This window comes from Patiria miniata, unplaced genomic scaffold (assembly GCF_015706575.1).
Source record: "Patiria miniata isolate m_02_andy unplaced genomic scaffold, ASM1570657v1 HiC_scaffold_3, whole genome shotgun sequence".
NCBI lineage: Eukaryota > Metazoa > Echinodermata > Asteroidea > Valvatida > Asterinidae > Patiria > Patiria miniata.
Genome location: NW_024037069.1, coordinates 24,513,118 through 24,534,554, shown reverse-complemented (window position 1 = coordinate 24,534,554; position 21,437 = coordinate 24,513,118). Strand labels below are relative to the sequence as shown.

At 43.4% G+C, this 21,437-nt stretch overlaps 1 protein-coding gene across 1 annotated transcript in view; it reads left to right on the top strand.

Moving 5' to 3' along the window:
- The first annotated feature begins 2,455 nt into the window (after nucleotides 1-2,455).
- LOC119736576 (protein virilizer homolog) overlaps nucleotides 2,456-21,437 on the top strand; it is a 31,729-nt gene continuing 12,747 nt past the window's right edge. The window contains exons 1-21 of the mRNA XM_038210592.1: nucleotides 2,456-2,559; nucleotides 3,965-4,077; nucleotides 4,983-5,118; nucleotides 5,665-5,827; nucleotides 6,369-7,304; nucleotides 7,474-7,595; nucleotides 8,928-9,017; nucleotides 9,785-9,912; nucleotides 10,587-10,809; nucleotides 11,397-11,478; nucleotides 12,158-12,377; nucleotides 13,325-13,556; nucleotides 14,563-14,663; nucleotides 14,986-15,098; nucleotides 15,709-16,044; nucleotides 16,987-17,139; nucleotides 17,922-18,113; nucleotides 18,613-18,698; nucleotides 18,861-19,007; nucleotides 20,004-20,172; nucleotides 21,176-21,312. Coding sequence (XP_038066520.1) covers nucleotides 2,488-2,559; nucleotides 3,965-4,077; nucleotides 4,983-5,118; nucleotides 5,665-5,827; nucleotides 6,369-7,304; nucleotides 7,474-7,595; nucleotides 8,928-9,017; nucleotides 9,785-9,912; nucleotides 10,587-10,809; nucleotides 11,397-11,478; nucleotides 12,158-12,377; nucleotides 13,325-13,556; nucleotides 14,563-14,663; nucleotides 14,986-15,098; nucleotides 15,709-16,044; nucleotides 16,987-17,139; nucleotides 17,922-18,113; nucleotides 18,613-18,698; nucleotides 18,861-19,007; nucleotides 20,004-20,172; nucleotides 21,176-21,312 — 3,951 coding nt within the window. The 5' untranslated portion in view covers nucleotides 2,456-2,487. The remainder of the gene's footprint in view (nucleotides 2,560-3,964; nucleotides 4,078-4,982; nucleotides 5,119-5,664; nucleotides 5,828-6,368; nucleotides 7,305-7,473; nucleotides 7,596-8,927; nucleotides 9,018-9,784; nucleotides 9,913-10,586; nucleotides 10,810-11,396; nucleotides 11,479-12,157; nucleotides 12,378-13,324; nucleotides 13,557-14,562; nucleotides 14,664-14,985; nucleotides 15,099-15,708; nucleotides 16,045-16,986; nucleotides 17,140-17,921; nucleotides 18,114-18,612; nucleotides 18,699-18,860; nucleotides 19,008-20,003; nucleotides 20,173-21,175; nucleotides 21,313-21,437) is intronic.

Here is a 21,437-nt window from a genome sequence, read left to right as displayed (position 1 = left end):
ATAGCCAATTTATTCAGGTTAAAAATTGTTTACAAGTTTGACAAGTTCAGAGTTATCATATTATGCAAACTGTTCAACAGGTTGAGAACTATAATATTCAATTTATCTCACCTTAAAACTTTTCCATAAGTTTAGAACTTTTATTGCCAATTTAAACACCACAGCGCCACCATCGGCAACATGTGCAGTGACAGTGCAATGGTACTTCTAATCACATCACAGTGCAATAGTACTACCATTGCACTGCGCGTTGCGCGCCACGCGCGCGCCGTGCATTGGTACGAATAATTCAAGACATGTGATCAACGATCCACCAATCAGATGACGGAGATTTATTCAGGTGTTGTATGATGCGCTTCATAACACCTCACGGTGTCTTGATTGGCCGAGAGCGAGTCACATGTTACTTTCTAATTTGGCTATATTTCTGTGCACGGCCAAAAGTACTATATCCGTAGAAACCAAATTACTATACCATTAGCAACCAAAGTACTATTTCCACGGCGCGGTATTTGTGTGCAAATGCATGCTGGTGTGCGCGTAGCGCGTTTTGTTCCAAAGAGAGCGCGCCGCAGACTTGGGTTCAAACATTTCGTGAAGGGGTAGTTTGGAAGAGAGATATACATTTTCCTCCAATTTTGTATTGAAATTGAAGTTTATTTCAACTGTGTTCAGATTTAAATAATTTAAAATATTAAAATCACGCAGAATCTGTGGGTGAAGTGTTATAAAACAGATATTGAATGCTTTATCTCGTGGTGAAGTAAAACTAGCCTCCCTAGCCCTCGGTGATCCATGGACCATTCTCGGAAAAATAGAATGTCCATGGATCACCTCGGGAGGCTAGTTTTACTACACCACTCGAAGCATTCAATATTTGTATAATATACCTTATAGATTTCTATTTACTTCAGCAGAAAATTCGTAAGTTGCAATTATTAATCATAGACTTAAGCAACTGTTAATAAGTTATCTTAACTTTGTCATAATTGTTGCTCTAATTGCTGTGAAAGTTTCTATGCGCATAAAAAAAAAGGTTTCTTTGATTTGTAAATGGTAATTTGGCTGTTAACGGCCCCTGTAAAATGGGATCACTGTGATTTGTGTTATTGATAATATCAGTAATGCAATAGAAGAATGTAGAGGTCAGTGTGAATAAATTGCATTCCTAAAAATACGGATAGTCGGACATTATAATACTTGTATGTCAAGTGTGGTGTTCCATATGGAACACCGTACTCAAGGCTAGGTCGATGCGGGGATTCGAAAGTGTTTCAATACAAACACGCAAACTTTGTACAGAAATTAAAGTCACTTTAGACCCCTTGCATAGGGCGCCCTCACTGAGGACATGTTTTGTCATTTAAATTCAGGACAATGAAAGTACAAAGTCTACATGGTATCACGGAGGAACAAAGACCTGTCCTTAGATCGAGGTCAAATGCAAGGGGTCTACATCGTGACCGAGATTTTAGGCCGTCGAGATCGTATGATTTTAATGATGCCGTTAATTCCTCGTATCTCCCCCCATGAGTCTGCCCATGCCCTGTATTTCAATGCCAGCTGAATATTCTTTATTTTCTTCGTGCAATTTGCGAGTGAATTAGTTAAAAGCATAGATCAATATGACGCATTATGTGCTGTATTTTCCTACATTTGGATGTAATACTATGTTAGCTTTATTTAGTTTTGGTAAGGTAAAATTTGACTCATACGAATCAACAAAACAAAATTTTGCAAAATAACTAAAAAAAAACGTAGCAGTGCGATATTTGTTAATGCATTAGCAGTGCGATCGACCTTTTATAATATAATGTTTATCTAATATTTATTACAAGCCTGTGGTATTCTAATGATGCGTAATGAAATCAATCCACAATTATCATAAATAAGGTGTACATAATAACGAAGTTGATGCTTTAGGTCATGGCCCTTAAGCTGTAAATGAACAATTTGTGTCTTTTCTATACCCAATTATTTGAATGACCAACAATAAAAAGTCTACGTTCGCATTGTGTGTCCACAAAACTGTTGTTTATATTATCATAATTATTCAGTGAGGGATAAGCTGTCACCATACAGCTCCCTTTGATCATTGGGAAGGATCTTCGCACACACTTCGTGGACTTCGCACACATTGTGGGTGGCCTGGGTAATTCTGCGCGCATTCTGCGCGCACGGACGTACGTCTGCGTTTCCTTCACATTTTTGCACTGTGAACAAGCTCGAAATGATCTCGGCAGCTGCGGGCCAACAAATCTGTGTTCATATGCGCATGGGTGACGTCATTGTGCACTGTAATTTCTGGAAGGAGTTGTGTTTTCAGTACAAACGTTGAGCTGCTGTCCGCAGCTAAAAACACAAACGGACTACGTGGGCCCGGGTACGGGCACTCGGGGAGTACATTATAGATGATTGTATACAGGCAGGACCCGACTTGAGCCAAGTCTAGCCTGGCCTGTCGTGCGAGCGCCCTCTGGCGACTCAATGCCAAAGATGGCGGAAGAAAACATGTTGGAGTTGTTGTTTTGTGATACTTTCAGCCACGAAAATAAAGAGGTAAGCCTACTGATCGTAACAAAAAAGGCCTAAGAAAAAAGCACGGGAAGAATTTTACAACCTGACGCCACTATTTTCATCATGTATTATCTCAATGAAGGGAAAGAATGCATTATCCAGACGCCACTAATTCTTCAGCGGTTGTGTGAACTTGTGTACAAAATATATGGACTGATGGAGAGTCTAGTCAAGAACATTGGCGATCGTGTAATACAGTGTAGGACCCCTGTATAGTTTCGATCAAATTAGAGTCAAGAGTGTTTTTATTTACTCAAAAATGATCTTTTTATAAAGCAATGTTAATGACAACTTTTTTGAAATATTTGAACAGTTTCTTGAGGTAGAAATAACGATTTTCCTACGCGGTTTTTATGGTTGGTACCGTCATGACCGTGCGATTCTGCCCGCCTTGTGCGTTCACGGTTCATCGCACGGTGATCGCCATCTTTATTTTTGTCATGTTGGTGTTGCGTTCTGTTGTTGTCATCATCATTTTACCCCCGGCCCCAAATTTTTCTAAAAAATTAAAAACCCTGCCCTTTATCTGTGACATACCTGCATGTTAATGTCGCCATCTAGGTCAAATAATTTATAAGTGGATTTTGTTCCCTTATTACCGGGCCCATAGATACACGATCGCCAGAACATTTTCTAACGAGGGCCTATACTCGGCCTACGATTGTGCCAAAGCTAACCACAGCTTCTTCGCGCGAGGGTCAGGCATTGTCAGAGCGCGAATGCATCCGCATTTAACTTGCGATGGTCTCCCAAACTAATCCCCGCCCCAAATAACACAGGTTTTCAGTGCTATAGTATGGCTACGTTTTATACCATTGTGGTAAGATCTAACGGTATACAGGAGATTTCACTACGGCAGCTACGCATGCACAGAAGTGATTTAACTGCCGTAGTGATTTGTAAGATCCAATGTTACATGCACTATTGTAAAATAGGCCTAAGTTGATTTTGAGGAAATTGAAATCTGGACTTTTTTCAGTTCATATTCAACATGGAAGATACTTACCTTGTTAGTTAAATTCTGTTTCTGTAGGTGCCTGTTTATCCTGTAATTTTCACTTTAGGCGAAATTTGCAGTGATTTTGTCCAAAAAAGATTGCAGAATGTTTTTTGGGGTCATTGTATGCTTGACCTTTTCATTTTCCTGGTTATTAACATGGGAAGTATCTTCCACAGTGAATATCAAGTGAAATAAGTCTCAATTTCGATTTCCTCAAAATCAGATTTTCCCCACACGGGCTAGCACTAGGTCAGACTGTATTCTATATAGTTACTCCAACTGAGACTGAATCCCTAAATGGTCATCGACTTTCTACACAACCATCAGAGTAGCCTTATTCTTATTTATCCCCTTGTTCTTATTTAATCCCTGACCTTTGACCTCCAGGAATTGAACCTTGACCTGGTGCAGTTTCCATGGCCGGTATGTATCAGTGAGGTAAGGATCATTCCTAGGGCGACTGTGGCCCACCCAGAGCTACAGGATCAGGGAAGATTAGGGTGAGTATCATTCAGCAAATAGTAACTTTTGTAGAGTCCTGTCCATCAGGACTCATCACCCAAACCAACCCAACTCAAGCCAACCCAACTCACACCAACCCAACCCAACCCAATCCAGCCCAACTCACACCAACCCAATCCAGCCCAACCCAACCCAACTCACACCAACCCAATCCAGCCCAACCCAACCCAACCACACCAACCCAACTCAACCAAATCCAGCCCAACCCAACCCAACCACACCAACCCAACTCAATCCAGCCCAACCCAACCCAACCCAGCCCAACCCAACCCATCCCATCCCAACCCAAACCATCCCAACCCAACGTAACCTGTCCCAACCCATCCCAACCCAACTCAACCCAACCCAACCCAACCCAACCCAACCATGCCCAACCCAACCCAACCCAACTCAACCTAACCACGCCCAACCCAACCCAATCCAACCCAACCCAACCCAATCCAGCCCAATCCACCCATACCCACCCAACCCAACCCAACCCAATCCAACCCAATCCAACCCAACCCATCTATACCCACCCAACTGAACCCAGCCCAACCCAACCCAACCCATCCCATCCCAACCCAAACCATCCCAACCCAACCTAACCCATCCCAACCCAAACCAACCCAACTCAACCCAACCCAACCCAACTCAACCCAACCCAACCCAATCCAACCATGCCCAACCCAACCCAATCCAACCCAACTCAACCCAACCACGCCCAACCCAACCCAACCCAACCCAACCCAATCCAGCCCAATCCACCCATACCCACCCAACCCAACCCAACCCAACCCAATCCAACCCAACCCATCTATACCCACCCAACTGAACCCAGCCCAACCCAAATCAACCCAACCTTTGCTGTTGAGATTTTGATGAAGATCTTTCATGACTACAGGGAGACCAGCCCTTCTACCTTCAAATTGGAGCTTTTCATCAACAACCTAAGCAAGCCTGGCTCTGCTGTCTTTGAGCAGCTAGGAGCATTGGACTATGTGGACAACTCCAAGATACAACTGGTCACCAATAACACGGTAGTGTGACTCACCTTAAAATTTCTTAACCAACTGATTTTCCATATCAAAAATGTTTGTTTTCTTTGTCAGGAAAAAAGTAAATTGTTTTTCAACAATAAAACTATGCAAGAAAACATGTTTTCCACTTCATCATGTGTGGCATTTAGTGGACGTTCACTGAGAACAACTGAGCAAAGTTTGCTGCCAAACAATTTTTTTCTACAGAATTTGGAGAACAAATCTGCCCAAACTGTGCATTACAAAATGCCGATTTTACTGGGGGAAAATAAATAAAACATAAAAATTACAGCCCTGAGTTAGCAAATTATGAGTCACTGTTTTGCTTCAGAAACGGCAAAAACGTTTATTGTGAGACCATAGAGTAAAAATCACTTTGCCTTATATTATAAAGTAAAATAATGTCATACAAATCCTTATGAGTAAAAGCTTCTAAATGGTTCTGAATCCGAATATGACATCAACACCAGAGAGGTCTGAAAACCTTGAAAACCTTCAACCAAGGTTCTTTCTGATATTTTCTTCTTGAATCTCGTGCCTTCCCAGGCCCCCACGGATGGGGTGGTTCTCAGAGGCTGGTACCACAAGGTGACGGTGGCCATCTACGGCATCTTGGCATCTCACAAGAAGAGGGCTGAGGAACGCTCCGTCTCGCCTCCGCCACCTCCCCCTCCTCCTAAGCAGAGCATCCACGGCGCCAAGAGAGCGGGTAAGATGCTATTCAACACTTTTGTTCAGTGCACACATTTCTTATGCCACAAAGTATGCACATTTATTCTTATTTTGTACACGCTTGCATTGTCTTTGCGTGATTGTCAGGCGTACAGCGGCAAGTAGCGTTCAAGTCTCTCTTAACTCTATATAACTGAGTAAGGGAATACTTGTGCACGTGTTCCATTACTTCATGCAGGGTCATGAAAAGAACACGCTACTCGCATTTTTGCACAGGAATTGAATTTGGGGCATTCATAATAAGGTTTCTAGCTGATTTGTGTGAGGACTAAGGATTAATTTTTTTCAACCTTATTGGCATTTATTGTGAACGCTTTGGCCATTTTTGCGTAAAAGCTTCTTAAGTCTTTCCAAAGTCACCACGGTCCAGCAACCAAGTGGCTTATTCTTTGAACTCTAACTTTATGATGCATCCAGCTGGGCTGTAGGGTCAGAAATCCTGAAAGCTACAAACTAGGAGTTGGATTTTGGTGGATTTGCCGAGACAAAACTGATACTGTATTTATTTCTGATCACAGTGGATGACACCACAGAGTTTCTGCCTCATGAGATGACACAGAAGAAGCAGCCGCTCCATCCGCAGCAACATCACAACTGGGATTGGGAACAGCAGGAACATGACCAGTCTGCCGCTGCCAAACGAGCTCGTTACGCCGAACCGGCGCCCGAGCCGACAGAGCACCACCAACCTCCCCAACCTGTGTCCCACGCCATACCCAGCACCACTAGCAGTCGCCGGGGGCCACGGACGCCCTCCCCACCCCCTCCTGCCCAAGAGCAGTGGGAGCCCTCCCAACCCCGCTCTGGGGAGTCATGGCCCACGGGCGACGCTGCTCCCAAGGACCCCTGGAAGACCCAAGAGGCCTGGGAAGCTGGAGTAGAACCAGAAGAGCCTAGCCAGGGCAGGGACTGGGAGCACGGCGACACCTGGGAGACCACAGACACCTGGGAACCAGGTGATGCCCCTGAGTGGGACGAACCAGCAACTCCGGTCGAACCACCCAATCAGAAACAGCCTTACCCTGAGCCTTGGCGTGAAGACCATGCCCGAGTGCCTGCCGCATCCAGTGGCAGTAGTGGGAGGACACAAAAAAAGCACCGGAAGCACCGGGGGCCCAGGACTCCACCCGGGGAGCCCCGGGGCTCTCCAACCTCTCCCGACTACGCCCCGCCCGGCGACCAGTACACGCAGGACTCCAGGAGACACAGGGAGGGTTCAAGGAGGAGGGGCGTCGACAGCCCACGTCGGGAGGTGAGGCGAGACAAGGAGTCCAGGCGGGAAGGAGAGGTGAGGAGGGACCCTGAGAGTAGGAGGGAGTCAGAGGAACCTTCCCTCACCACTGAGCCGGGAGAGATAGTGCAAGAAACTGCTGAAGTAGGAGAGGAACTCTTTGAGCCCCTAACACCAGAAACATCACCCAGTCATCAATATTCGGATCGAGAGAATATTGAAGGTAACAAGGAAGATTGTATCAGTCATTATTCAAAGAATTGATTGTTTGAATGAAAAGCTCTTCCTACACTCTGGACTGTAGTTGGTCTTCTCAAATGATTGTTTTCAATAGAAATAGGATTGGTTTCCCTTGTTTAAGTTTAAGGGGTTTGAATTTGGTCTGTGATTAGATGACAGGAGCCGGGAAGCCACGGAGGAGGCAGAGATGGAAAGCATTGGGCAGGCCTATGAAGAGATCAGCGACGAGGAAGGCATGGATGAAGTGGGAAGTCTTGACGGCCTGATGGATCCGGTAAATGAGAAATCATCACATTCCAAAGTCTGACACTGATAATAGAGAGGTTTTACATGCGAATGGATAGACATATGCCTACATTTAGCCATCCATACCTGTTTTTGACCATTCAGTTGTTTTGCATATTAACCCTCCTATGCAAACATACATTCTGTGCCAAGTTGTCCTTTCATTCAAAATCAGTTCAGTGACTGTTTTTTAACAGTTAAGAGCTCCAAGCTTACATAAAGCAGGATTGACTGGCTGTGACTGTTTATGTAACTTGATACAGCTATGCTTTGACTGTAGGTGACTGATAAGCCAGCTGTGCCAACCACTTGCCTGCTTTTGTGTGTTGACTGAATTTGAGTAGCCACAGTGCTTGCTCCAAACTTGATCTGACTGTTGGTGACTAGCCTGTGTAAAAGGCATGGCAGGGGAAGAGGATTGATTTTTTTGACTGTCTGTGACTGTTCAGACAGCAGGAGGGCCAAGCGCACCTAGCTATACTTAAAGTTAAAAACACCATTTACAAAAAAAATTATTTTTGCCGATTCAAGGTACAACACTACAACAAATCTGAAACGGTTTATTGAAAAACTAACCTTTCAGAACTGATATCTTTTTTTTACAACATATAACAAGTTCCTGTTGCAGTCCTCTCTTCCAAAATGTTCAGCAATACATCTTGACTCGCACCCACTTGTGGTATGATCACAGTTTGTCACTCGGAACAAGAATTCTCATTCACGGATATTTTACCGATTGCAAACTAAACTAAATCCAGTCAGTTGGGAGCAGTATATGTATATATTTTATTTTTAAATGTTTGTCCATGTTGTCCATTGCTTTCAAATGTTGGCAATTCAATTTGAAACTTTATGGATGATACACCCCAAAACATACCCATGTTTGTTTTACATATGCTATGTGGACATTCCTTTGTTTTCGTGTAGTTAAGAAAACTCGGTAAAAAAAACTTAAACTGTGAAAACTCTTTCAACCCCTAATTTGTTTTTTGATTTCCTTGAATGTTTCTCCTCATTCTGCGACGGATAACCATAACCCGAAAATGCCTCTAAACCTGTTTTCCAGAGAGGGCGAAACGTTATGTGGACAGGGCTTAGTCCACATAATGTCGCCCCACCTGCATTATGTGGACATCTTTTGTTCACATGTCCACATAGTGACTGTAAGACAAACTCAGACATACCCTGGAAAGAAAATTGCACAAGATCTGTTTTCGAAAATAAAAGTTTGTAGGCATCGATCGGTTCAATAGCATTATAGCAATTTAGGATCAGATAAGGCATTTTTTTTAAACTGTTCTCTGTCTGTTGTTGACCACAGGAAGGATTGGAAGTGGACGGTCTGGAGGGAGAATCCTGGCCGGACATTGTGACCTTTGACCCCTTCCAAGTGGAACTCGTGCCGCTCACTGTAAGTTGGTGTCAAGGGATGGGTCTCTGAGAATAAAGTCTATATCAGCTCTGTACCTGACCATATGAGGGAGCTTTGCTACTCAATAAAGACAGGACGTGAAGGACGCTTTGCTGGTTCGCACTTGCTGTCATGCTCGCTAGCTCTATGCGTTTGGCAATGATGTTAATTGGTCCTCCATTGTTGTCAATTTCACCGTTGAGGAGTAGCTTGCACAACTGTGTCCATATTCTACCCCTGTGCATTCTGACACTTTACAGGCCAGATGTATGAAATAACTTTCTTTTTTTCCTTTTTTTTTGAAGCAACAAAAGTGCTCAAAATCTTGAGTAGGGTGCATGACAACTAGCCCATTGAACTTTTTTTAACTCGGTGGCTTCTATACATTTTGAGAAAACAGAGAAAACAAATATGCAAATTATTTTGGTTTTAACCATTGACGCACATAAAAAAAAGTGTGCTGGCTGGCACCCTATTGTGAAACCGTCTTTATTGTGAAACCGTCTTCAATGTTAGTTTTCTTCCAATGGATGCCATTTCAGGCAAATTAGTTTCACAGGGTGAAAATCTTGAGTAGGGTGCATGACAAATTAGTTTCACAGGGTATTTGATACCAGTCCTATCTTCACGTTGAGCATGATTCGGTCATTAGATCGGTTGGTACTTTTCTGGGTATTACAAATGATCCTACGTGGCTAAGCCAACTCCTTCCATACATGATTTTGTTTTCTCGATTATGCTTTCGTCTCCCATGCCCTTTGTTGCAGACCTTCCCGGCACCCTACCCCAGTCCCCAGGACCAGGCCAAACCTGCCAAGCGTGATGCCCCAAGCGTTGACTCTAAGACTGTACTGGACGTGTTGAAGGAACATCGGGATAAGGGATATGGACCGAGGTAGGAGCAGTCAAGAATAACTACTGATAGAAATTCATGTCATGTTAATGTAGAATTGTGCACTGTTCTGCCCTTCACTGGCATTTTTAAAATAAACACTGTATACCTAGTGCCGTCTGACAGCTTACAGATTAACCCCCAGATACGACTGCATGTTTTTGAGTCCTTGCAATGTATTTGGCAAAATGCTTTTAAGCCATTGTACTTCTTTCAATATACTTCTTTCCAAGCACTAACTCCCAACTAGCAGTATGCAATCTCCTAGACTTCCAACTGTGCACAGTATTGGTCACAGGTCAGGTTGTTTGTGGTACCGTACTAAAACCTTCACAACAGATAGAATACTCTGTTGATTCTGTGCAGTTACAATATGCATTCTGTAATTTTGCTCTACTTTCCCTCAAACTATGTGGAATTTGTATAATAACCATGGAGTGATAAGAGGTCTGCACTAGTAAACATGAGGTCATGGGTTCGAATCCCACCCAAGTGAGCTGAATTCATTCTCGCAAGCCCTAGGACAATACTGAGTATACAGTGTTTATAAAATACGTTGACGAATTGCACAAACCCAATATAAAAACATCATGGAAACATTGCCTGCTGGACTAGCCCCCGTTATCACGCTTTGTGTCGTACTCACTTTAGTATACCAAAATCTCTCTTTCTTGTAGGTGGGTTGCAGCCCTGGAGCCCCTACCAGCCTTACTCCCCCAGGCCCTGACCGGTCTGGATGACCGCTCACTGTCCACCCTGGCGGAATGGTCAGTGGAGGCACTCAGTCAGGACAGGGCTAGGGGTCAACCCATAGGGGTCAACATGAGGCAGCTCAAGGCCGGTCTGCGGCTGGTGTCAGCGCTGTGCAACTGCAGCCAGAGAGTAGCCTCCAAGCTTTTGGTAAGTATCTGTTTGGTCCAAAAATTCAAATCTGTCGCACCCCAATATGGCCTATCAGGCCGGCATTTATCTCAGTTTCCTTGGCATGAAACGACTGAGATTATTTCTCTTCCCCCTGGATGGGATGCCAGTCCATCGCAGGTTACTGCCCAGCTAATGCTGGTACCCATTTATACTCATTGGTGGAGGTGAAGTGGCTTGCCCAAGGACACAACATATGGCCATCATCTGGATGTGAACCCCTGACCCTCTGATCACGAGTCACAAACCCTAAACACTAGGCCACACTTCCGTGTTTGGGGTACACAGGTTGAAATTTGACACAAATCTGCTGTACATGGCAAAATGAACAAGAACAATTGATTTGAAGCTTTCGCATTTTGAGTGTCAGACACCTAATTAAAGAACCCAATTTGACTGACCACATATGATTTGTGGGGAAAAATATTGTAAATAGTTGGAAAATGTGCGAGGGGACCACATCAGGAAGTCTTGGAATAAAATTATTCATAGACTTTGATAACGTAACTGAATGTTTAAATAAACGTAAATTACATGACTTTTTGTATGAATGGTTTATCCTACAGAATCTTGGTGTGCTTGATGGCCTGATGAGTCTTCTCTTTGGGGATCATGTGGCATCGTCCCTGAAACTAATGGCTCTCAATGGTATGCAATTTGTACAGTCCACTGTTTTGATTTTATATGCACAAAACACTTTGATAGTTTTAAAATTAAAGAAGGGTTTGAAAAAAGACATTCATTTAGGACAAAGGATCTCAATAAGGTCTCCAAAAAGGACTCACTGAGATTTTATGTTAAAAAAACCTACATTTTATCTGAATATGAATGTTGCCTCAAATACATGTATGGACAGTCAATGAAAATTCAATGAAAACGCATCACTTACATGTATACTGATGGAAACGCATCACTGAGTCTGGTACATGTCATTCACTACCTGCATCTGTGTCATATCTCACCTGCAGTAGAGTGCTTAGAACCCAGACAAAACTGGAAAGGTGTAAAAATCCGGCTGCCCTTTCCAGGAGGCTCTTAGTGAAACCTATGGTTTCAATAAAGCTTCCTGATGTGTAAAGGATGCGTGTTCATTGTATGTGATGCATTGTCATTTTCATTGTTACATGATGCATTTTCATAGCATTTTCATTTACTGTCAGTATATATATCTGTATCCTTTCGTCAAATACTTTGTCTCTGAAAATTCAAATCGTAAACAAAAATCAAAGCTCTTGGAAGATTTTGAAAATGAGTTAACCACAACACCTAAAGTTAGTCAGCACCAAAGTTGATACAAACGAGGCATATTATATTTTGTCACCTCCAGCCCTGGACAGCGCCACCAATTGGCAAGAGGGTGTCCAGCGTCTCCTCGGCTCCTCCCCCTCGGTGGGCGTGTTGGCCGACGCCCCCAGGACCTACTACCAGCGGTTGGTCAAGCTCCTGCTGTCGGAGCAGACTGTCCGGGTCGTCACGGCGACTACTGCGCTCCTGAAGAAGATTCACGTCTACGAGGTGCTGACTACGCTGCATGACACTGTGGAGAGGTTAGGTTTGCATGTACATGGCTGACTTAAATAAGACAATGGTTGAAGTCCTTTGAAGTCTTCTGTGGCTTTTTTGATGCCCGAGGGTGCCTTTGCCCCCTCCTATCCCCCCACCCCCGGGTGTACAATATCATTGGATCCTATCAAAACGGACAACACATAATACACTGTGGTATTGTTTCTGTACAAGGGTTAGAGTATATAAGAAGTTAGCTGCAGGAAAATGTACAAGTCTTATCAAAATTAAACAAATTTTTAAAATGGGTCATTACATAAAATTGGGGTCCTCATTTTCGTTTCCTTGTTACATCTGACATCTATGATTTTATATTTCCGGATGCACGCCTTGTTGCAGTCATCCTGCCTGAGTGAATAGCGAACTAACTTCCTAACGAATACAAAATTGTTTGAAGTCCTTCTCAATGATACTTGAATGGCAAATTACAAAGCTAAGATGTAACGGTGACAGAATAAAATGTCGCACCTTGGAACCTAAATTTATTGAATAACCCAATTACACCCCAGAAGTTATTATTTCGGAAGTCTTATGTTTTTGGACATTGACGTGCGTGCATCTGTATACACAGGGAGTGTTTGAATTGTGCACAGGTAACTGGGAAGAGTTTTAAATACATAAACTGAGCGATTACTTCAGTAGTATTGCTCATTGGCCATAAACAAATGAATTTGATTGGTGTGTTTCACAGCATGCCACATTTACCAACGAATCACAAACCTTGCTTTATAGTGCCTTGTCTCTGTCCATAAATGAGTCAAGCAATCTTTGTGGTATTGCTGTTTACAGTGACTAACTTGATGATTAATACCTTCAACTGGCATAAAATAAGAAGTCATACGCTTATAGCAGAAGATAATCTAGCGAACAGAAATACTTAAAAAGAAAAAATCACCAATTGCAATTGGCATTTTTTGTTTTTGTTTTGAAGCATCTTAGACACGGATGCTGAACCATCTTCGTACCCAGCAGCGTCCCTCAAACAGACCTCAAAGTTTGACCCCAGTGACCCTGACGTCCCCCAGCAATCCTCGGGGCCAGGCACGCCCCTGGAAGGGGAGGTCATGGGGGAGTGTGGGGGTGTCAGCTCTGCCGACATTGAGACTGTCGTGGACTGCCTGCAAGAGTTAAGCGCCGTGCTCAGGACGGCTTCCTATTCGCTTGTAAGTGTCCGTCCAGTCATCAGTGTATAGAAGCTGCCCAAATCAGATGTTGCAAAACGGTAATTTTCACAAGGCAACAAGGGCTTGGCATCTCTTGTGTTCCAAGAGCTGGTATGCAGAAGTGTACTTGTATTGTTTCATACTGGCATTCCTTTTCCAGAATCCTGCTTCCTTTTATCTTATTTCAAGTGGAATATCAACACATTTCCCTCTCTCTCCTTAAAAGCAAATAGGGACATTTGCAATTCCCCAGAAACATACCTTCTGATTAACAAGATAATCCTTGCTCAAAGGACTGGTACCAAATACCTTTTGAAATATTTCCTTCCGAAATGGTTTCGTTCAGTAGAGCACGATCATTGAAGGTGGTTAAGAAAATGTGCCCGCGGGCACAGATTTTACATTGATTTTACACAGATTTTGCCAAGGGAATGCACTTACAAGACTCCAGAATTGTGCATATGTTTTCTCTGTTTTATCAAAATGTATAATATAGGTCTTTTTCAAATGACATCATTTCCTAAAGACCAGCCATGTGCATCAGCATTTTAAGCGTCAACTTGCATAATGCGCATCGGCTGCGTCGTGATTTCAAACACGTTTCGAACAACAAGCGCGCGTGTTTGGAACAATTTAAACACTTTCTCTGCAATGCGTGCTGATTGCTTAGAATACGCAGTTGCAGTTCTTCTAAAGAGATGGCCGTCTTTGAGAGAGACCTATCTACTGAGCTGAAACTTCATCAATTTAGATGTTATGCAACCCTCTTACAACTTTTGGGCAAAAAAAATGCTCAAAAAGCAAATGTTCCCATATACCTTTAATTGAATTATTTTTAGCCTCCAATGGTATTTGACCTTGTGTTTATTGAATTTTACTAACAAAAGGCTACAAGTGAACTTCAGAAACTCACTAAACGTGATTTTCTGTCATTGACATTTCACTCATTGTATTTCTTAAATTTCAATTTTCATTTGCACTGCACTTTTATTTTCTATCTATGAAGGTACAACCACCTATCAAAGCCTTTCCCACCACAGCCAAAGTCACCGGTCCCCCGAACTCCGCCGATCCCTACCCAGCGCTCTATCACATGTTCCAGACGAGGTAAACAAGCCAGATCAAAGCAGTGAATTAATCTTTGTTCAAGATGCAACCTTTATGTATCAATCTTTAGGCCTTTGTTGTAATCGACTCCACCTGCCTGTCAATCAAACAGTGCGCATTGGCCAATCAAATCATGAGTGTTTGTCAGGTGACCAGGGATTTAGTCAAGTCCACCACAAGTTCTCCAGTCCCGATTCAATTGCAAGTTATTCAATTGAGTATTTCAGTCTCTGATGTATGACACAAAATCTGTTTTACGGAGGAAGCCATTATTAATCCACTATTAATTCTTTTGGAATTGTTTCTTTTTACCTAATTTTAGGAACCTTTTGGGGAGTCTACTTGTTCTTGTATCCTGCCCTTCGACCTCGGGTCATGAGAGTATTACGAGTGCTGCTGTGGAGCTACTTACAGTTATTATGAAGTCACTTAAAGGTAGAGTATTGTTCTCCTTGTCTTGGAGTCTGTGACCACTGTTCTGAACCATAACGTTAAAAGGTACAAGTCAAGCCTGAAGACTATAGCTATTTTAATTGAGAATGAGTTAAAATATGAGTGTTTGGACATAGGGCTGTCACCAGCATGCAAGATATTTACAGATATTCCTTGAAAATTATATTTCAAAGAATGTGCCATAAGGTTCCTGCACAATTGTAGGTTGTGGATCATTCAGGATGGCTCCTTGCCAAAAATAAGTAAGAAATAATGATTAATCAGGTTCCTACCATTGGGGCGAAAGCAAAACTGGTCAGGCTGTAACTTAGGTTTTATAGGTTTACCTAAGCGCTACAAGGGTTTGTAAGGTTTTACTGGGTACCTTGGGTTTCAACCTGGCTTGTTTAATTTTGCACTCTTCCCTCACTGACCTTTGACTGTTTTCACTGCACCCTCTGGCGGTAACTTTAGGGTTAGGTTTACCTTGGTGCCACAAGGTTTTATGGGGTTTTACTGGGTACCTCGAGGTTTAACCTCGCTTGTTTAATTGCATTCTTCCCTAACTGCCCTTATTGGTCTCATGACACCCTCTGTACCCCCTCCCCATCAGGCCTTCTGTTCCTATCAGCCCACCAAGCTGCTACCAAATCCCTCTGCCAGTGCCTGACCGCCAACCTGGACGATGACTCCCAAGAGGAGAGCCCCTCGCAGCAGGCCGGCTTACAGCTCCTGCACAGCCTGGCGGTCCTGCAGTACGTGGACCAGCTACAGCAGGCAGTGGCTAAAGGTTCGCCCACCGCCCATGACCCTGATCGCGACGAGGTCATTGAAGTCCTGCGCTGGCTGTGTTCGGTCAGCTTCACTGCAGTGGGGAGAACGGCGCTGGCGCACGTCTTTGCCATGGACGACAACCTGGAGTGTCTCTTGCCTTTTGTTGAACCCAGGGGTGAGTTTTTGACATTCTTACATGCAAATGGACACAGTCAGTGAATTTTCTTTTGGACTATTCTGCAGAATAATAACAATGTGGTGCTTATGTAGCACTTTATTCAGGTCTCAGATCTCAAAGCGCTTCACAATTATTACCCCTGTTCATCAGGCTATCAGCCATCAGACCTGTTTTTGCAGCAGCTCGAGATCAGCGCATTCTGGTCCCTACCTTCACAGGTACCCATTTATACTCCTGGGTGGAGAGAGGCAATTGCAGTAAAGTATCTTGCCCAAGAACACAAGCAGCATGTTCCCCGTCCGGGTTCCGACCCACGTACCACAGCACATGAGTCGAACACCGTAACCATTGGACCACAGCGTTCCACATGAATGGGGTTAATCCGGCCCAGTGTGCAGACCGGACGCATGAAAAAACCTCTAGTGAATAGCCATTTTGAATAATTGAACAAATTTGTTTTGTGCGGTGGGATCAGCTATACCAGATTTGACTTGTTTAATTCATAAGAGGGAGTTTGCGTCAGGATGATGTAAATTCAATATAGGTCTCTCTCAAAGACGGCCATCTCTGTAGAAGAACTACAACTGCGTATTTCACGCAATCAAACACGCATTGCGCAGTGTTGAAAATATTCCAAACACACGCGCTTGTTGCTTGAAATGTGTTCAAAATACGACGCAGCCGATGCGTGTTATGCAAGTTGACGCTCAAAATGAAGATGCACGTGGCTGGTCTGTAGGAAATGATGTCATTTGAGAGAGACCTATAGGGTTTTGCTCTTCACCAACGTATGTTATTAACACTGTGTACTCAGCGTTGCCCCTAGTGATTGTGAATTTTGTTTCTCACGATGACTCGGGACAACGCTGACTATACAGTGTTTATAAATTACGCCGATGAAGAGCAAAATCCTGTATTGCCTTTTCTCTTTTTAATCAACAGAACAAGGTGGAAGCCCAACCAGATCCAGGAAGACGGCATCCCACGGCTATGCCATGCAGGTCTTGTCTTGCATCATCCAACATAATGAGAACATTGCCACGTTGACCAAATACCAGGCGCGTCTGGAGCTGTGCTGTGTTGGAGATTCAGGTGTGTGGGTAGTCTTCAACACCAGTCTGACCACTAGCCTTAAATGACCTCATGTTTTTGTTTTTCAATTAATATAGAATCCCTCCCTCTCTGGCTGGCAAGTTCAGCTATGCCATCACAGCGGTCAAAATCAATCAAGTGACTATTATTACAATTCAGAATTCCCATGTTAATTGGATATCGCTATGCTTTGACTGGAGGTGATTGATATGCCAGCTGTAGTTGTTTACATAAATATGATCTGACTGTTTGTTTACTTGCCTGTATACAAATGCATGGCATGTAAAGGCACGTGTGTTCTAGCGGTGGAGCACAGGATTCATGATCGTGAGGTTGTGGGTTCGAGCCCCGTTGTGGCCATGCGTGTTATGCCCTTGAGTAAGGCGTTTTACCTCAATTACTCCTCTCAACCCAGGTGTGAAATGGGTACCGGCATTATTCAATGCTGGGAAGGTAACAGACTCGCTGTGGAGGAGGTGTGGCGATCCCCCCACAGCAGCATATATGAGTCTGGCCCAATCGCTAACGAAACAGAGATGGGCACTCCGTTCCCTGTTAACACAGGTTCGGCCTCTTTTATGCATAGCAGAGGAAGTCGAAGAAATTGTTGACTGTCTGTGACTGATCAAACACCCCCCCCCCCCACTCCCCTGCCTTTCTTGTAAACTCTCTGATAGTTTTCAGCGGTCAGTGCTTATCGGAGAAGGACCAAACCATATAAACAAAGATGTTTGCATTTCGCCAAGTTCTATTGGATTTTTTTTGCTGTTAATTGCCTGCAGCTTTATCCAAGTGGTTGACTCCTATCCAAGGCGTCAGGCTGGATGGCGATTGCATCCCCAAGATGATTGAGCACATCAACAAGGAGAGCGACGAGCTGGGTCATAATCTCTTGGGAACAGGGCCGGGCATCGTCACCTGCCTGAGGGTCCTGAGACACCTAGCCTGTGCCCCACGGGATATGCAGACAGGAGGTGAGAGGGGAAGGGACAAATATAGGGGGAGAGGGAGTGGATATGAGGTGATGGGTGGGCCATAATTTCCTGGGGGCGGGGCCGGGCATCGTCACCTGCCTGAGGGTCCTTAGACACCTAGCCTGCGCCCCACGGGATATGCAGACAGGAGGTGAGAGGGGGAGGGACAAATGTAGGGGGGAGAGGGAGTGGGTAGGAGGTGATGGGTGGGTCATAATCTCCTGGGAACGGGGCCAGGTATCGTCACCTGCCTGAGGGTCCTGAGACACCTTGCCTGGGATATGCAGTTGAGGTCCAGGGGGAGGGGAAGGGGTGGTCATTAGTGCCATTGTGACCCGGAGGCGGGGCCATACACCATCACCTGTCAATGGTGCTGAAACACCTACCCTTTAAAACACTGCCATACACAAATAGTTTTTTTTAAATCCCCCTCACTTTCAAACTTTCTTCTGAGCAAACAATGCATTTTTGTGCTACTCTGTTTTATTTTTCCTCATAGATTGCCAGAAGGATTTCAAGTACAAACTGGCGGTGATCCAACTGTACTCCTCCAGTTCAATGAACGCTTTCATCAACATCATCAAGGTATTAAATTAATCGTGTTTTTTTTCTGTTCTTTAGTATTTTCACAAAAAAGCTAAAGAAAATAACTACAAGAGAACTACAATCTTAAGATCTGGCCCATTCTTGATACACATTTGGCTGTTTTCTTGTATATACCGTATTCCTCGTTCTTCCCCCTGACAGAGACTCGGCGATCGACTCCTGCGACCATGGCAGCAGGGCTACTCTCTGTCTACCACCCAGGTCCACCTGGTGGACGCCCTCGTGTCTCCCGTGCTGCAACTCGTCAAGGTCATGTTGTCGGAGCTTCTCTCCTCGGGCTCCGTACAGGTCAGTTGTCAGTCTTGGCTGGACAAGAAGGGTCAGCCTATGGGCTCCATGCGCCAACAAAGAGGGCGTGTTTTTACCACTTTGAGAGCTTCGTGGACAGGACACACAGCTAATTACAGCGTGAGCGTACTGTACTGTACTGGTTCGCGCGCAAAGTACGCACGGTGACTTCCTGATGTGCAAAAGCTATTAACCACCGCGTCTTTGCGTGAGCGTCAGGCAACTTGCGATTGTCTCCCAGACTAATCCCCACCCCCAATAACTTTGGATCATTCGAAATATGCAGTGGATGATTTGGGAACCAGTCTAGGTCTCCCCCAACTCTCCTTTTCTGGCTGTTGAAGGGGTACTTGTGCACTGAGCCCATAGAGCGTGCAAGTCTCGCCAGTTCGCGTTCACTTTCTATGTGAATGTCTTGGTACCAAACACTGACTAGTCTAGTCACAAAACTCCCATGTTATAATTGATCCAATAGTTTATCTGCGTGATTGATTAAACAGAAGATTATGTACTGTATTTCCGCAAAATCTCACAGGTTTTTGAGGTCAACTTGCATGCTCTGTTGCCCTGTGACTGACTGGGCCACTATCTTGAGTGACTGAATGAGTTATAAAATATGGCCTAAATTAAAGCTTTTGGGTCCAACTCAACTAGGCAAGCTTTAGACTGTTTTTTGTCAGCTTTGCCTCCAAACTAAAAAAGGTTTGCTTTGCCTCCAAACTAAAAAAGGGCAATTTAGGAATGCTTATGTAACACATATCTAGGTTCACAATCAACCAGAATAACAATACTAGTTTTACTTTAAACTCTTTGTGTGTGGAATAACTTGCCTGAATTTAGAGTAGTTGAAGTGATTCGTATAATCTACTGAATTTAGATTTCATAAAGGACCTCTTTCAGGAGGTAGGCATTTTTGTTGAGTTCCCTCAACAGTATGGCCCACTCTTGCATAAGGCCCAAAGGAAGATAAATCACATTTAAATCACTCCCTTCCAGTTTAAAGATGAGCGTCTAGTAACCTACCTCCTACCGTTACACACGGTGCTGTGTTCAGTGCCTAGTAGCATCATGTTACCCTCAGATGCCCAGCGGATCCAGACCGATATCATCGATATCCTGTTGAGCTACACCATGATGCCTGGCACTCAGCCGGATACTGAAGAAGGTACATAGAAATCGTTCTCTTTTAGAATCTACTCTTGATTTCTTTTGAATGCATTTGTTAATCTCTAATCTGTTTATTTATTTTATTTTACTAACCTTATCCCTTAAGATTATTCACTTTTTGTGCATTTTTTGTTTTTCGTTTCAAGCTACAAAATTGCTCAAAACTTTAAGTAGGTTGCGTGACAACTAACCCGTGGAAGTTTTAGCTCAGTGGCAACTGTACAGGGTGGTGCAAAAAGAAGGAAACCCACTTTTGACCGCAATTTTCACCTACTTGTTGAGCATTTTTCAAAAATTCAATTTAATGGTATTAAAATATTGAGCTTTGAACATAAGTTACAAAAAAATGATTGCAAATGCATATTATATCTCTGAGATATGGTAGTTTAAATATTTCATGTGCCAAACCTGTTTGTCAACGGACGGCTTTATTCCATCCGCTTGACTGAGCTCCGGAGCTTGATTTGAAGACAAAAGACACTACACTAGACTTACACGTGGACAACAGTGATTTTGGTGACTTGTATTCAAATTAGCATAAGAACACTATTCTTGTGATATTTTTTTAAAGATTTTTCACCATGTATGGTTGAAGAGCTATACTTCACTACATTATAAAAAAAGTTCAAATAAGTTAAATAAATAGGTCAAAATAACTGTCAAAAGTGGTTTTCCTTCTTTTTGTACCACCCTGTACATATTGAGATAACAGAGAAAACATTTGCACACGTTTTCAGTTCTCGTAACTGGATTCAATTGTTTAAAAAAGTGTTCCCACGAACACTTTTTTAAACCGCCTTCAATTATTGGGTTTTTTTTTCCAAACGATACCATTTCAGACAGAATAATTTCATGAGGTATTTGATACAAAAATACCACTTCTTGAAGAATACGTCCTGAACCTCTAGTAGAGATGCAATAGTTACAATTTAGTTAAATGAGTATTATCTCCCATCTCTCCCTTTGCTGAATGGATTCTACATACCTTTCTGATTCTTCAGGTATTGCAAGCAGTAGTTGGACTGTCATGCTAAAGGAAGTGTTGCAGTTCATACCATCAGCAGCGTATGCCTACATTGGTGGCCTGACTGTGCTGTCTGAGTTGCTTCCACTGCCACTTCCCATGCAGGCACAGGAGGTAATGTACCAGTGGGCGGAGTCAATCATACTTTTAAAAAAATTTTAAAGGTAGTATACAACATTTGCTTTTGCTGTATTTCCAGAAATGATGTATTTGGGGGTTAGTAGTTTATAGCAAATGTT